At 34.1% G+C, this 15140-nt stretch overlaps 3 protein-coding genes and 1 long non-coding RNA gene across 4 annotated transcripts; 3 read left to right on the top strand and 1 right to left on the bottom strand.

Moving 5' to 3' along the window:
* The first annotated feature begins 1196 nt into the window (after window positions 1-1196).
* On the top strand, window positions 1197-4644 carry LOC127739674 (protein FAR1-RELATED SEQUENCE 5-like). Its single transcript, XM_052260628.1, has 2 exons — window positions 1197-1293; window positions 3478-4644. The coding sequence occupies exon 2, from the start codon at window positions 3484-3486 to the stop codon at window positions 4642-4644; it is 1161 nt and encodes a 386-aa protein (XP_052116588.1). The 5' UTR covers window positions 1197-1293; window positions 3478-3483.
* A 2-nt stretch (window positions 4645-4646) lies between these two features.
* On the top strand, window positions 4647-5955 carry LOC127746672 (protein FAR1-RELATED SEQUENCE 5-like). Its single transcript, XM_052260627.1, has 4 exons — window positions 4647-5266; window positions 5379-5697; window positions 5785-5825; window positions 5940-5955. Exons 1-4 carry the CDS (start codon window positions 4647-4649, stop codon window positions 5953-5955), a joined length of 996 nt encoding a protein of 331 aa, XP_052116587.1.
* Window positions 5956-6633: 678 nt separating this feature from the next.
* On the top strand, window positions 6634-7307 carry LOC107485188 (uncharacterized). Its single transcript, XR_008008551.1, has 3 exons — window positions 6634-6663; window positions 6747-6788; window positions 7045-7307. It is a non-coding gene; the product is annotated as an uncharacterized LOC107485188 (long non-coding RNA).
* A 5617-nt stretch (window positions 7308-12924) lies between these two features.
* LOC107485186 (protein NPGR2-like) lies at window positions 12925-13771 on the bottom strand. Its single transcript, XM_016105703.3, has 2 exons — window positions 13175-13771; window positions 12925-13083 (listed from the first exon to the last, which is right to left on the bottom strand). Exons 1-2 carry the CDS (start codon window positions 13769-13771, stop codon window positions 12925-12927), a joined length of 756 nt encoding a protein of 251 aa, XP_015961189.2.
* Window positions 13772-15140: the final 1369 nt, after the last annotated feature.

Genomic DNA, 15140 nt, shown 5'->3' with positions numbered 1-15140 from the left:
GAAAGGAGTGGGGACAAAATACTAATATATTAGATGCTGCAAAAAATATTCACAAATGAAAGTCTAGGGAGCAAGATGAAGAAATCGATTTTTCAATTATTCTTATACAGACAATAAAACACAGGAGAGGTAGTAGGAGAGGTAGCAGTTAAATATAGGAATGTTGAACATGAAAAGAGAGAAACCAAAACAGGTAGTGAGGAGTTGGAACACTTCCAACAAAACTATTGGCTTCAACAACAACATCATCAAACACCATATTTGTCAAAACTAACCCTTCCAACTTGTACCACCATCAATCCTCTATTCCAAAATCTAGTGAGCATGAAGAATGTGTTTTTTATATTGAAAAAAAAAGAAATGAAGAAGACAAAGAGAATGAATGTGGCAAAAAAGATAAAAGAAAACGAATAATATGAAAAAGATAAAAAATGAAAAATAAAACGGTAAAAGAAAACAAAGAATACGAAGACAATAAAAAGATTAAAATTAAAAAACACATAAAAAAAATAAAAATAACAAAGTCGAATAAGCCGAAGCCAATAACATAACCTGATAACATAACCTCTCCCTTCGCTCTCCGACTCTACTTCTTCATCATTTTTGACATGTTTTTTTTTTATATGTATGTTGTCTAAATTTGTATTTTAGATGTTTCATGGTAAATATATTCTTTTATTTTTTTTTAAATATGTTTTGAATATTTTTTGTTTTAGATTTTGAATGTTTTTTTTTGCATGTATTTTAAGTTTAAGATTTTTTAATTTTAAAAGTTTAATCTGAAATAAATTATTGTAACATGTTTTTTGTTTTGGATATTCTGACCCACTCTCATATGTTTTTTTTAGTAGAATTTTAGATATTATTATAGTATGTGGTTTCATATATTTATTCCTTGCTCCCACTTTTGTGTAGGTTTATCATTAACCACCATAAAAATAATTACAAAATATACCCCATTTTTTTTTTTAAAAGTTTACTAATTAGATTTTGATCCCTTTAATTTTTGTTATTTACACTTTTTTCCTTTATCTTTTAGTTTCAGATTCAGTTCTAGATTCAAAGATAGCTCTGCTAGGGTAACGCGTTTTCTCATCTTCTTCTCTCTGTTAACGCCATTTTCTCATCTTCTTCTCTCTGGTTCGCCTACCCTCGCCGCCACAACACGCATCATCCGCCGTCGCTCCCTGCGTCCGCCGCCGCTCCCTGCGTCCGCCGCCGCTCCTTGATGACACTGAAATAGGACAACTTTCCTCAACCCCACTTCTTATTGAGGATGACAAACCCAGCAAGGTATACTTTGTCTGCCTTCTTCTCAGTTCGGTTTGATTCTTTTAGAATAGTCAAGATGATGAATTTTGAATCCTTAGGTTAGATTCATCAAAGCCTCCATAAATGCCTAGAATGTTACCATTTTGGTTCTCAGAAGAATGGCCTCTGCCATTGGTGCCATGTTCATAAGAAATACTGCCCCCTTCTGGTTTACTAATATTGTCACTGTCTATGGAAGAAATTAGTTTCTTTCTTTCTGAAATCTGCAATTGATAGTTGAGATTGGCCATGTAAACATTTGCTATGAAGCACAACATAAGCATAGTTACAGTAGCCTTCTAGATGAACAAACAAGCATATATAGTACTCTTGGTACATCCATACTAAATATATCTAGATACATTGAATTGTGAGTGTACTGAGTTTCCAACTTGATTATGTTGTGGCGAATGTTTTATATATAGTTTCTTTTTGGCGGTTCAAATTATTGATGAACCAAATTAAGATGAATTGAGATGAACATTGGCTAAGAAATTGATTGTGACTATGCCTCTAAGCATTAAAGTATATCAGCTGCATTTTCTCGATCAATGCATTTTAGTTACTAAGAATATTAAGCATTTCTATTTCAGTTTTTCCAATGAATTGAAATAATGCCAAATGCCATCATCTGTAAAACACTAAATCATTTCATGTCTTGTGAGAATTCAATGATCTACCAATTTTGTTTTTTGCTTTTGTTTTGTGGACAAACGGATTCCATTAATGAAATATATGGATGTTGGACAATGACATTATAGAAACAGGGTATGAATGAGATAACATATTCCTTCTTCCTATGTGTCACATCTTTAGGCCTTGAGATCGAATATTGTCCTTGCTAGTTTATACCATGTTTTGCTTTTGTTTTATCTGGACCATTAGATTGAAGCAATGCACATTTATAGTGAAGGATGCTGAATTTATGCTCACTATAACTTATTTTTTCATGTTAATGATAATAGAAACAGAGGGCTAATTGAATCTGTTAGTTCATATCATAGTAATTTTTAAATGGATGTGGATTGTAACTTCCATGCTAAAGATAAGTATTGCATAACTAGAGCAACTTATGAATAATGTCCAAGGTTATGTTTAGATATTAGATAATGATACCTGAAATGTTGAATGCACCCTAGAAGTTTAGATGAAACCAATGTTTTTAGTGTAAAATTTCAGTAGTATAGTTTCAGCTGTAGCTGTCGAAATAAATGTTTGAAAGAATATCTATTTCCATAAGCTTCGTTGCCTCATGTTGACCTGTTGTCCACAATTAGAATGAAGATCATTATTCCATAATTAGTTTATATGAATTTATAACTTATCCTATAAAATTTCAGATTGATCAAATCTAAATTATAATTTATATGAATTTTTTATTTAAACACTGCTGCTGTCTTGTTCCTCAAAGGTTGTGGTTGTTTGATGATTTTGTTGGCAACTTGCCATCTTTTGATACTTTGTGGTTATTGTTTTAGAGAGATTTTTTGTTGGTATTCTTTTGATGTTTTGAGAATGATTAAATGTTATATAGATTAGCTATTGTCATTAGATTTATAAAGAACCAAATTCTAGTTGAAAATTGAATTTCTAAAAACTGGTTTTAAAAGTGGATTTTTGGTTAAAATATTTGGTTTGAAAATTGGAATTTTAAAAACTAGTTGTCCAAAGTGAATGCAGTGAAGGGCTAGGGAAAGGGGGGTACAATCAATCAACTCAAAGAAAGAAGTGTGTTTAAAATAGGGTAATTTCATTGAAGGGCATATGCATATCTAATCTTGCGAGCAATCTGTTTCTATGGATTGAGGTGGCAGCCAAGCAAACTTTGCGGGGTTCTTAAAGGGGAAACAATGTGTTCTTCAGTGGCCCCGAGTGGCGGGGATTTTGTGACATGGGATTAGAAATATAGATAGATTGATAGATAGAGGATATATACTCTTTAATATTTTTTTTCTTTGCACCCACCGCATGCATAGCTGGCATTGCCAACTGTTCTTGTCTTTCTGTTTTTACTCTTATAGTTTCACCATTAGATTTTAGATTCACGCTTCTTCATTTCCCCTTAATACAATAAATGAAACTCGTGTCCAATTCCATGATTCCTAATATTGACATATTGGTTTGATTTCAATTTTAAAAGATTGTGAATTGTGTATTGGTGTTTAGGAAGTTATGGGTCAAGAATTTTCTCATGAAGGGGTTAATAGCGAGCATACATCATATGATCAGTATGAGCAGGAGGAAGAAACACATGAGGAAGTTGATGTGGATTATATGGATGAGGACGACACAAATGTGGAACCAGTGTTCGATTATCACGGCTTCAATGAAGGGTATAACATTGACTCACTTGAAGACATTGGGATGATTGAATTTTGGAACATCAGGGATGAAGATGTATGTCATTTTCACTTTTCTGATGTCGACATTGCATTTGAGTTCTACAATAGATATGCAAGAACAAGAGGCTTTAGTGCTCGGAAGAACAGGACTAGAAAGAGTCGTGTGGGCGCACTTAAGTTGAAGAATTTTGTATGTCATCGTCAAGGATTTAGACCGCCAAATAATTACAGCACTGGAAACCTTAAGAGAAAACCTACACCTGAGACAAGGTGTGGCTGTAGTGCAATGATGGAGATTCGTGTAGATGCACCTAGCGGTCGTTGGTTTATTTCTTATTTTTCTGATGAACACAATCATCCGCTTCTGGATCCTAGGTTGACTGGATTGCTCCCTGGGCATAGATTCATGTCCGAGGCTGATATTGGCCACATGGTTAACATGAAAAAGGGTGGGATTAGTGTTGGCCAGATATATCGGGCATTAGCAAATCAGGCAGGTGGCTACGAGTATCTCTCTTTCACGCAAAGGGACATGTACAATAAAATAGCAAAGCAGAGGCGCCAATTACCCGGTGATACATATGCAGCTTTGAAGTATCTAGAAGATCAAGCAACAAATGACCCTTCTCTCTATTTTAATCATGACCCTTCTCTATACTTTATATTTAATCATCACATGGATGCTGATGGTACTTTGTGTAATTTATTTTGGTGCGATGGTCTCAGTAGGACAGATTACTCATTATTTGGTGATGTGTTGACTTTTGATGCTACCTATAAGAGGAATAAATATATGTGTCCACTGGTGGTATTTTCTGGTGTCAATCATCACAATCAAACAATTATCTTTGCTGCTGCTTTAATTTGCGATGAGGAAAAAGACACATACAGGTGGTTGCTACAACAACTGAAGGTGGCAATGAATGGGAAAGCACCTGTTTTGGTGATCACGTTGAGGGATTTGGTGTCGAAAACAAGAATTGGGTCCTAGATATGTATAAAAAGAGACATTCATGGGCAACTGCACATATAAGAGGGAAGTTTTTTGCTGGTTTTCGGACTACTTCTCGGTGCGAGGGATTAAACTCGATCATTGCAAAGTATGTCAACTCAAGGTACAATCTGGTTGAGTTCATTCAACACTTTAATCGTTGTGTCGACCATATAAGGTGGAAAGAGGTCCAGGCTGACCTCGCCTCTGTGAATGGGAGACCCAGAATGCAAACCTATTTTCAACAGTTAGAGAGGAGTGCTGCCAATGTTTACACCCTATCAATATTTCATATATTCCAACCAATCCTTGTACGGGCTGCATCAATGAAGGTAATAAATATGAAGCAAACTGGCTCTTATGTGATTTACTCTATCGGTTTGGACCAAACGCCAAATGAGATGTGGCGTGTATTCTATTGTGACATTGAGATGGAATTCAATTGTTCATGTATGAGAATGGAATCACTTGGCATACCTTGTGAACACATAGTTTGCGTCTTGGTGCATGAAGATATAGAGGAGTTGCCAAGGTCATTAGTCTTGCCTCGGTGGACCAAGACTGCCAAAGTGGGTTTGCAAAATGCGGTCGGGCTTCATTGGGATTCTTTGATGCTAAGTCAGTATGGTTGTTTGATGGATTGGTTTAGAAAACTAGCCAACTTTGCTTGCCGAGATAACGAGAGATTTATCTTTACATGGGAAATGGCTATGAATTTGTTGAAACAATTTAAGGAGGAAGATGCTGCACAAAACGGGGGGGGTCAATGATGCAGATAGTGTAAGAGATGGTGTGCAAGTGGATGCTTCTGGAGCTGGTCTCGCAACCAATGATCTCGGACATAGCATGCCAAGGGACCCAAGAAAATGTAGAAAAAAAGGGGGGGCTTCACAGTCCAATAAAAGAAAACATCGATGTGGACAGTGTGGCATGGAGGGCCACAATCGAACAACTTGTCGTGTTCGTCGTGGCATCTCACAGTCAGAAGGCCTTGGAAATGACACATTTGATAATGACTCGGATGACCACATGAACATTGAAGATGACTCATTGGTAAGTATCTTTACCAATGAGGTATGACAAAGTTTTATTTGCTGCTTATTAGCTAGTACTAATGATATTATATTGCTGATATTATAGGTATATGATGAGAGTGCTTCCTACAATAGCAATGAGGTGCTGTAATAAGGTATGGTTAATGCTTTAATTTTCTGGTATCCTCTAATTTTTAGTTGATTTGGGATTGGTGTAATTTTTAATTTATTTCTGTTATACTTAATCTTATTCGAATGCAGCTTTTGCGATGGTTGATGTTGTTCGTGTTTATAACTAAAGGTTGAGGTTCGTACTCTTGCTATGGCATCATAGAAATGTGAAGCATTTGCTTTTTTATTCCATCATAGAAATGAAAAAAGAAAAAAGGTATCTTGGTTGATATATGTGGAGATCATATCCCCGATGATCTATCAAAATAAATGGAACTTGATTTTGATTTGCTTTCTAGTGTGTGTATATATATGTGCAACAATGTTAACCGATTCTTTGCCTTCTGGCTAAGGTACATGGGGTACTTTTTGCTGTTACTGGTTTTCTTTGAATTTTAGATTGAGTAGCTGAAATGATGTTTTCTTGGATCAAAACTTTATCATCTTGTAAGCAGATTACTTAAAAGTAACAGGCGTTGGGTGGGTTGCTGCTGGATTATGTGTTTTTTAGTAAATGATGACTTAAAAGTAACTGTTGTTTCTTTTGATCCAAGGTGAACCATATGCTTGAAGAAAACTATATGCTTTTACTATTTCTAAGCTAGGATGTTTTCATCTCTGATGACATAATTTTCACTTTACACTTCTGCGCTTGTCATAGTATTGTTTAATCTATAATGCTTGTCAATTATCTAAGTTGAGACTTGTTTCTACATTCTTATTCTCATTTGTTATTTTCTTTGCTCTGAGCAGAATAGGAGTACAGGGGAGCTCAGCTTTTTAACTTCTTTGATAAATTCTGCAGGTTCAATGGGTAAGCCAGTATGTCATTTTGGAAAATTTTTTTATAGTTTGTTTTTGTTTGCAAATTAATGTTTATGTTTATATGTGTTGCAGTTAGAGTATTCACAAGCCTCCAAGAAAATGCACCAAAAAGCGGTATCCTTGCTTCCTTTATTTTTTCCACCCCCACTAATCAATTTTTCTGTCATTATTATTGTTACTTCCATCAAAGCGATTTTTATACTGTTCGTGTTATTTTATCAAACGAACATATGAAGTTTTTACCGTGTTACATTAGAACAAATTCATTTCAATATTTATGTTTTTGGTGGTCTTTTAATTTAACTCTTTAGCAGTACTGCATTCGTAACTTAATTATGTATTTGTGACTGTTTCCTTAATTCTTTTGAAGTTGTAATGGGTTCCGCAATTGGTGTTGATACAAATTTCACCATCCTAAGCCAGATATTGTTCTACCAAAAGCCAAGGGTCACTGAGAAAGAGAAGAAAACGAAATAGAAGAACTATACAAAGTCATGTATACTGCTACTTCCGAGTTCCTCGTGTTCATCTTTCAACAGGTGCTACGTCATTGAAGCCATACTCAAACTTTTATCACTGTTGAATTGACCCTTTTGAACATTTACCTTTTTTCAACTGCTGATTCTTAAGGTAGCCAACTTAGAATGGGTTTAAGAGAAATAAAATTTATCAAGATAAAGATTATAAAAGTTAAATAAAAAAATAATTAAAAATATATTTATTTCCTTATAAAAAGATTTAGTTCTTCTTGCATTATAAGTACAACCGCGCACTTGAAAGCAGTCGCATCATTCTCTTAATACACAATCAAGTACCAGTGTTGCGATGCAACTCATTAAATTGTTAACAACTTTGATAAGAGAAATTTATCTAATAGTTTTTATTATTCTCAAATCCTATAACAAGGGCACCAGCCCAATGAATTCGGTGCATGTCTAAAGGTGCTTTCAATAAAATTAACGCTGGGAGATAAATATAAAAAAAAAAGATAAAAAATAGCTAAAGCATTCCAATTCTTTTTATAAGTTCTTAACAGGAGAAAGAAAAAGTAATACACAACAAGAGTAATAAAATATATCTAATAAATAAATTCGTCTATTTTAGTAAGTCTAACAAGAAGATATAAATAATTCTTTTCAATCTAAATAAAGAAGTTATGGGTGTATCATCAGCCACCATAATTGAAACCTCTCGTTAACATCTGACCGTATCTTATTCCAATCTCTGGTGACGAAATCCAATGCTAAATACATTCTACTCCTTTCCTCATGCAACTATAATTTATTTTACCAAACGTTAACACATGTATTAGTGTAATTAAAGAGGGAAATTGTCTATGTTAAAAGTTACCTTTGGAGGGACCACAGGAGTGAATTCCTGTTGCACATCCATCCACTGCATAACCCATACAGCTGAATCATTGGTGTGTGAAAACGTATCATGCAATACAACATAAGGAAGTTGAAAACAGTATATATATAATATTAAATTAAATAACCAACAATTTGAATAATTACCTATTTGAGCATCTAGGAATACCTATTGCTTTACGGACTTCCCAACCCTCAAAACTCACTATTTCTTGTATACCACATTTTGCATACTTCTCTGAAAATATTATTTCAGAAAGAGCCACTCCCTGTAATAAGAATAGTGTGCTTTATTATTCGAGGTAATGTTATTATTAACTTTGTTTCTATAGTAGGAGAACTTACTATATTTCTAATATGATGCTTGCGTGGTTCATCATCTTCAACCTTACAGTGAGAGTCTAAATGATAAAGTATTTTGTCAGGGATGCTCATTACCATTAGATACCAGTGATCATTATCCTTGATTGGGACATATATCTATATAACAAATACGATGTAATATGTATAAGTACAAGTTTGAGTACTTTTTATTATAATAAAAATATTCCAATAATTAATGAGAACTTACAAATTGAAGGTCACGGGTTGGTGGCATATAATGTGCATATTTTTCTAGTAGGTCATGATCTTCCATATGTAACGTAAAGTCATCCTGGGAATATTCGAACACAATGGTTATTTATTTTACTTAGTTAATATCCAGAAAATCAAGATTTTGACTTACCGCAAATGATGGTGGAAGGGACCAAACATTTTTTAATTTGGTCATGCTAATATCTGATGTTATCTTCAATGCCATCAACTTTATTACCAGTTCAGACACTTGCTTTCCAGGTACGAGACAGAACAGATCTTCTCTAGTTGCAGTTGTATCGTGAATATGAACTAAATCCTCTCTAACACAAAGCAAACACGTTAGCCACGGAAAGAGCTAAAATTAAAAATAAAAGATTAAAAAAAATGCTCACGTTATATCATTATCAGCAGCAAAGATGTACATAGCCATGTTGACCAAATCCTCACTCAACCTCATATCTTGTGGTGGTTTGAATGAACAGTTAAGATTCTGCACAAAACGTAAAGGTTATACACAATATACGTATTTGAATACTATGCCAATATTTTTTTTAAACTAAATCAAATACCTTTGGGATAGAAGTGTTCTTGAAAGCCATTTTTTTTGTTTCGCAGCAGTCGTTAAGCGTTCTTTGTCTATGGTGAAAGTTAAAGGCCCTTTGCGTACTCTTGTTTCCGCCATCTTGCTTGATAGTTGACCTTTGTTCTCAAGTTTTGGCATTTTAGCTGGTCATGCAAATGCCATATTTTGGATAGATGGTGGATTATTAAATCTTGCCAATTTATCCTTTTGCCTTAGAAACGTACTCGGAAATTCTTGCACAGTTTTATTAGTTTTGCTATTTCTATGAATACCGAATCTTGACTTTGGCTTCGATTTTTCTTCTCCATCCAGGCATGTTTGCATGCCTTTGTAGAACGATGATGGCAGATTGTGCAAAATCTCAACGTCCTTATTCTCGTCGGATAAATCCGTGAACACAGAATATTCGGACTTTACTTGCAACGGGCTAGAGTTTTTCTTCGTTACATCATCACAGAGTTTATTCTTCATCTCATATAGGTCCGTATTGTCGAATTTCTCATGCTTCTCATCAGTTTTACATTGAAGGGCAGTTAATCTATCAAGTGACTTCTTCGCCATCCACATTGCCTTCTCCATCTCATCAACTCTCTTGGATAAAAACTACATTATAAAATAGAAAATTAGCATTGGTATAATTAAATAACATTGCAATATTATCATGAGTTAGATATATTACCTCTATGGCATGTAGTATTTGTTTCAACGGAGAATTTTCAATAATTTCCATCGAAGAAGATCCAATGTGATCGTCTACTACTTTTTCTTCCATTGCTCTATTAGATTGTAATTTTAATTTTAGTAGAGATAGTTAATAGTGTTCAATGCTTAAACGTTTATATATAGGTCTAAGATTATGTTTCACACAACTAATTCTCTTTTAAAATTTAAAATTAAATTTGATAACAAAAAATTGTCATTATACTTTAAATTAAAAAAAATATATACCCAAACTTAAAATAGTTTCCACGGCATACATTACAACCTGCCTTTATCTTGTATTAAATTAATAGTAAATTCTTGTTTTATAATTCTAATATTATCTTTTTGAAAAAGATAATATTAGATTTTTTTTATGCAATTTTATTATTCTTAACTACTTATCTTCTTACTCTAATTAGATAACTTTTAAAAAAAATAAAAATAAAATATATTAAAATTTGTATTATGTTTATCTTATCTTATCTTTTATAACCAAATTTGCTATATATTCATCCTAAGGGGTTATATGATACCGTACAAGACAAAATACTACTATCTGAGTGAGTAGTAGAAGATGGCTCCACCGAAAAATATGCAGTTCAAGAGTATGTTTAGCGATATAACAAAAAGGATAGAAAATTTAGAATCGGTCATTCATGTTCTACACTAAAAAATTGATTTGATCATGGGACAACAGAAAACTTTCACAAATAGTAGTTCCATGTTGGATCCTACTGTAGTTGTGCATTCTTCGGAAAGTACAAAAACTAGTGATCTTACTGGTATCATGCCAATTCAACCCAAGAAGTTATTCCACTTGGATATTACTCGTGAAGCTACAACTCCATCTAATGGACAATCACATGTTAGAGTAGGAGCTGTACTGCCAAAGGTAACTTTAATTTTTTTTCTTCTTTCGTTTATTTATTCTTTTTTCTTTATTTTTTAGTGTAACCTTGAAACTATTTTTTTATCTTCAGTGGTGGACACTTGTTGCATTTGAGCCTACTGCTTCGATGATGTTAACCGAATCTCAAGTAGCTGTTGCAGCCTATATTTTTTCGGATACGTTAGATCCGTACGTGTGGTTAATGATTATGTGTATAATGTAATGGTGTAAAAATTATATGCTTCTCCCAGCTAACCACTTTATGAATTTGGCAGTTCTGAAGAGTTGGTAATCTCAGATGAAAAGGGTTACAGAAGTACCTTTAGATGTCTTGTCCCAGAGAGATGTGTCAAATCACGAGTAAATACATATTATTTTTTTTCTTGTAATTATATTTTTAATCCCCTATTTACCAATAAACATGTTTTACATATAATTGTAACATATTGTAGGTTATAAACCTGGTGGCACTTATGATGACACGTATATTTCAACGTAGGAATGAGGATCCAATTTGCTGGTTCATGCCTACACATTTTGCAGTAAAGTTATCCCTATAATATAAAGAAATTCTTAGTTAATATTTTGGTCTAATAGTTTGATTGGATATACTAATTTAAAAGAAGTTCTTTTTTCTAGACTAACCCGTGCTATGTACTCACATGGTAAAGTATATAATTAAATAAGCAGTTCAAAAATAGTTGTTAAATTGAAAGCATATTTTCATTTAACAATATTTATTTGTATGCAGCGATATGCTTTAAGCGACAAATATACACCGGCAGAGGTTATCTTTGATTTTCCTGGAGCATATATGTCACTGAAAATTAGCCACGTCATTAGGGTACGAGTGACCAATTTGTTTTCCATTAATGTACTATTATCTATTTTTAGTGTTTATAATGGTTTAAGGTTTATCGCAGGTGTTTATCCCTATCTGTGAGGAACTACATTGGTATTTGGTTATTCTTGACTTTACGAGTCGTCGCCTAATCATATTGGATTCACTGCCTTCTGTCGAAAAACATCAACAACGCAAAAGGAACGCAATTAAAGTGGTAATTATTTGTTCTAAATCAGTACTCAATGATTTAGAATCACTTAACAACTTAACAATTTAAATAACTATTTGTTGTAACTAGTACACCTAGTCAATTTAAATTATTTACAATTCATTCTTCTTTTTTTGGTATGAATTCACTCTTGTACAGGCAACTTATTTAGAAGCGATGTTAGATGATCATATTTTTTAGGATGATAAGTCTAAAGTTGTAGATTGCTCCACTTTTTGGCCTATGACACCTTTTGGCCTACCCACTCAAAAAAATAGATCGTAAGTCTAATATTAAATTTTTTTTTAAAATATCATAACTCGTTCAATAGATTATATCTTATATGTATATAATAACTGTTTGTTGAGTGCTTTTTATCATAGGAATGATAGCAGAGTTTGGGTGACCGATTGGATGAGAGAATGTACTTTACAAGATGACTTCAACATTCAGGTCATATTTATAAGAAAGTATTTTTAACATAATTTTTTCAGCACACTTCTAATTAGAATTATATTGTTGGTGCTCTAAGCAGATTAACGACTCCACACGAATGAGACTTGCCGTGGATCTGGTTTTAGAGGAGTACAACCATTTGTGTCTCGTAATACAAGAAAATGCTTGGCAATATAGGACCAAGGTGGAAGCAGAGCATGAAGACATTTAGAAATAAGGAATTCTCTTTTTAGATATTTTTAACGTTTTTTTGAAAGACAAATTACTAAGCTATGTTTCATTAGTTTTTACACTAATTTATCTTTCTATATATTACAATTCTATATTACTAATTTCCTTTACTTTATCGGTTAATATAAATTATTCATAACCTATATATTTTATTTCTGTAAATAATGATGATATATACAGAGAAGAAAATGTGTTTCTATTTTCTTATTAAAAAACAGAAAAGGTGAGTGCAATATATATAAAAGTGAAATGAGAAGTGAGAACAGGTTTGATCTGTATATTAATAAGCAATTCGACCATTACAAGACAATGAAAGTGGCATCATCTGCATAAATATTATCCTTCCTAAGTTCAGAATCCTTGTCCCAAATAAGCTTTTGTTACTATATTACCCTATTGCATGACATCTAGTAGAAGAGTATAGTTTGATGGCCCGAGATTTTGAAAGGCAGGCCTCTGCGTCATGCCGCTGTGAAAGGCTGATGTATACATAAGCAAGATCATGCCATACTTCAACTTCCAAATTCCTAATCTGATCTCTTTTGTCCTGTCACCGATGGTATGGAAAAGGGTAAGGACCTTAAAGCAATATGACTATGAAAAAGTATTTTGGGACTGGAAAAATTAAGAAAACAAACCTTAAATAGCTTATTCCGAGAACCAAAACTTTTACTATGAACCTGAAAAACAGCAAGAAGCTGAGTGTATGTCTCAATGGCACTCTTTAACTGGCCCTGAGCGATCTGAAGTTTCGCCTTTGTTCGTAACAAATCACCTTGATCCCATTTCCCAGTCTGATCCAAAGCAGCATTGATAATAGATTCGGCATCTAAGAACCGCTTTTGTGCGGATAATACCCTAGATAACAGTAACCAACCTTTAAAATTAGAGCCAACTTCAAGTTTTACAATGCACTTAGCATAATGAAGTGTAGCATCCAACTTCCGTTGCTCAGCGTATTCTAAACTCAGATGGTATAATACAACAGGGTCTTCCATTCTGCTCAATTTGCAGGCAGTTTCAAGGGTATGAAGTGCCTCAGATTGTCTCTTAACCCTCTCAGCATCAGAAATGGCCAATTTCGAGTATGCAGAAAGTGAAACACCAAGTAAGAAATTGGCCATATTTTCTAACTGATTACATCTTCCATCTAAGTTCTCAAGTGCCATCCGAGCAAAGCTTACCCCAGGGTCTTTTATAACACAGAAGTTCTCGCAACAAATCTTAGAAGCCATTAACAAACTTGGAACATGTCTTGGGTCCTCTCTATTACTCAGCAGTTTTCTAAGAAGATCCAGCGCTTCCACATTATTTTTTGCTCCGTAATAACAAAGAGCTAAAGCATAGAACCTCTCCTTTCGATGGATAGTTCCAGGAAGCAATTCTTCCAATTGATTGGCTAAAATCATCAAATCTCCAGAAACAGATAGAGCAAATGAAAGGTGGTCCAAAATTGAAGGATCCCACTCAATTCTATTTAGAGTGACTTTTCTTAGCAAAATCATTAAAAGAAGTATAGCCTCTTCAATGTTGTTTCTAGGCACAAACAATCCGTCCATTTGGTCCCAATAGGGTAATATAGTGACAAAAGCAATTTAAAATTTACCAATTGCCCCAATTTTGTGCTCCCGACAGATATCTATCAGATCTTTCATGGAATTGAGTATTGACAACCTCAGATATCTGTCACCCATTACAGGAGGCAAATGATGAGAAAGCTTGATTAGATAATAATAATAATAATAATAATAAACTTATAAAAAAACTCTAAGTAGATTTAAGTAGTGTACCTGCAAACAATAATGATATCTAATTAAAGCCAATGTATTTAGTTTTAGAGTAAAAGGAGAAATTCCAGTTAAGGTAAACCACTGTGGGCACAATTTCTAATTTGTATGACCATCCAACCCATTTTACTAAAAAAGCAATGTATGCTCTCCCATCCATTTGACTGTCTATGATATTTCTTTTTCCCTTTCAACAAAAAACTTAGTCCATGCTTCAATTTTGGACTGTTTGAAATTTTTTGTTGGTTTTTTCAGATCATTTCTATGATCACCAACCATTAATTAACAAAGCAACACCATTTCTAAGATCCTTCAACCCTTTTTAGCTGAGACTTCTTTTTTTCCCAGGACAACAAATGACTCGGTCCATTTATGAATTTTGGACCGTGTGGATCTTGGAATGCCAAGCCAACTGCAGAAGCAATGCAGGTCCCTGGCACTTATGAAGTTGGCCTGGAATTCATTTGCAATTGCTTTTGTAAACAGGATTTTGCCGCAGCCCGGAGGGCCAAAGAGAAGAACACCTTTGGAAGGCGACATGCCAAATTTCTCAGCATGTTCCACCGGGTATTGATTCGTCTATAAACAGTAAAATAAATCTCTTATATTAACAAATTGTTGAAAACATACCTAATATACAACACATTTAAGATTCGGAATATGAAATCAAGATGTATACCTGATGAACCAGATGAGCGATTTAGGGCCGCAGAAACCTCTTGTCTTATTGAGCGTGGGAGGCGTAGCGCGGCGGCGGAAGCAGGGTGAGGCGAAAGCGGGGCGAGGCGGGGGCAAGGAGCGGCGGCGGACTCAGGGA

Source organism: Arachis duranensis, chromosome 4 (genome assembly GCF_000817695.3).
Source record: "Arachis duranensis cultivar V14167 chromosome 4, aradu.V14167.gnm2.J7QH, whole genome shotgun sequence".
NCBI lineage: Eukaryota > Viridiplantae > Streptophyta > Magnoliopsida > Fabales > Fabaceae > Arachis > Arachis duranensis.
Note: the sequence above shows the minus strand (reverse complement) of the source record. Positions and strands in the feature narration are given on the sequence as shown.

Excerpts from the sequence above, each read along its gene's own strand:
- LOC107485186 (XM_016105703.3), bottom strand. The coding sequence starts at position 13,771 with ATGGCTTCTAAGATTTGTTGCGAGAACTTCTGTGTTATAAAAGACCCT. Across the intron at positions 13,084-13,174 it reads CTCGGAATAAGCTATTTAAG|GACAAAAGAGATCAGATTAG; the intron begins GTTTGTTTTCTT and ends CATCGGTGACAG.
- LOC127739674 (XM_052260628.1), top strand. The coding sequence starts at position 3,484 with ATGGGTCAAGAATTTTCTCATGAAGGGGTTAATAGCGAGCATACATCA.
- LOC127746672 (XM_052260627.1), top strand. The coding sequence starts at position 4,647 with ATGTATAAAAAGAGACATTCATGGGCAACTGCACATATAAGAGGGAAG. Across the intron at positions 5,267-5,378 it reads GATTCTTTGATGCTAAGTCA|GAGGAAGATGCTGCACAAAA; the intron begins GTATGGTTGTTT and ends AAACAATTTAAG. Across the intron at positions 5,698-5,784 it reads ACATTGAAGATGACTCATTG|GTATATGATGAGAGTGCTTC; the intron begins GTAAGTATCTTT and ends CTGATATTATAG.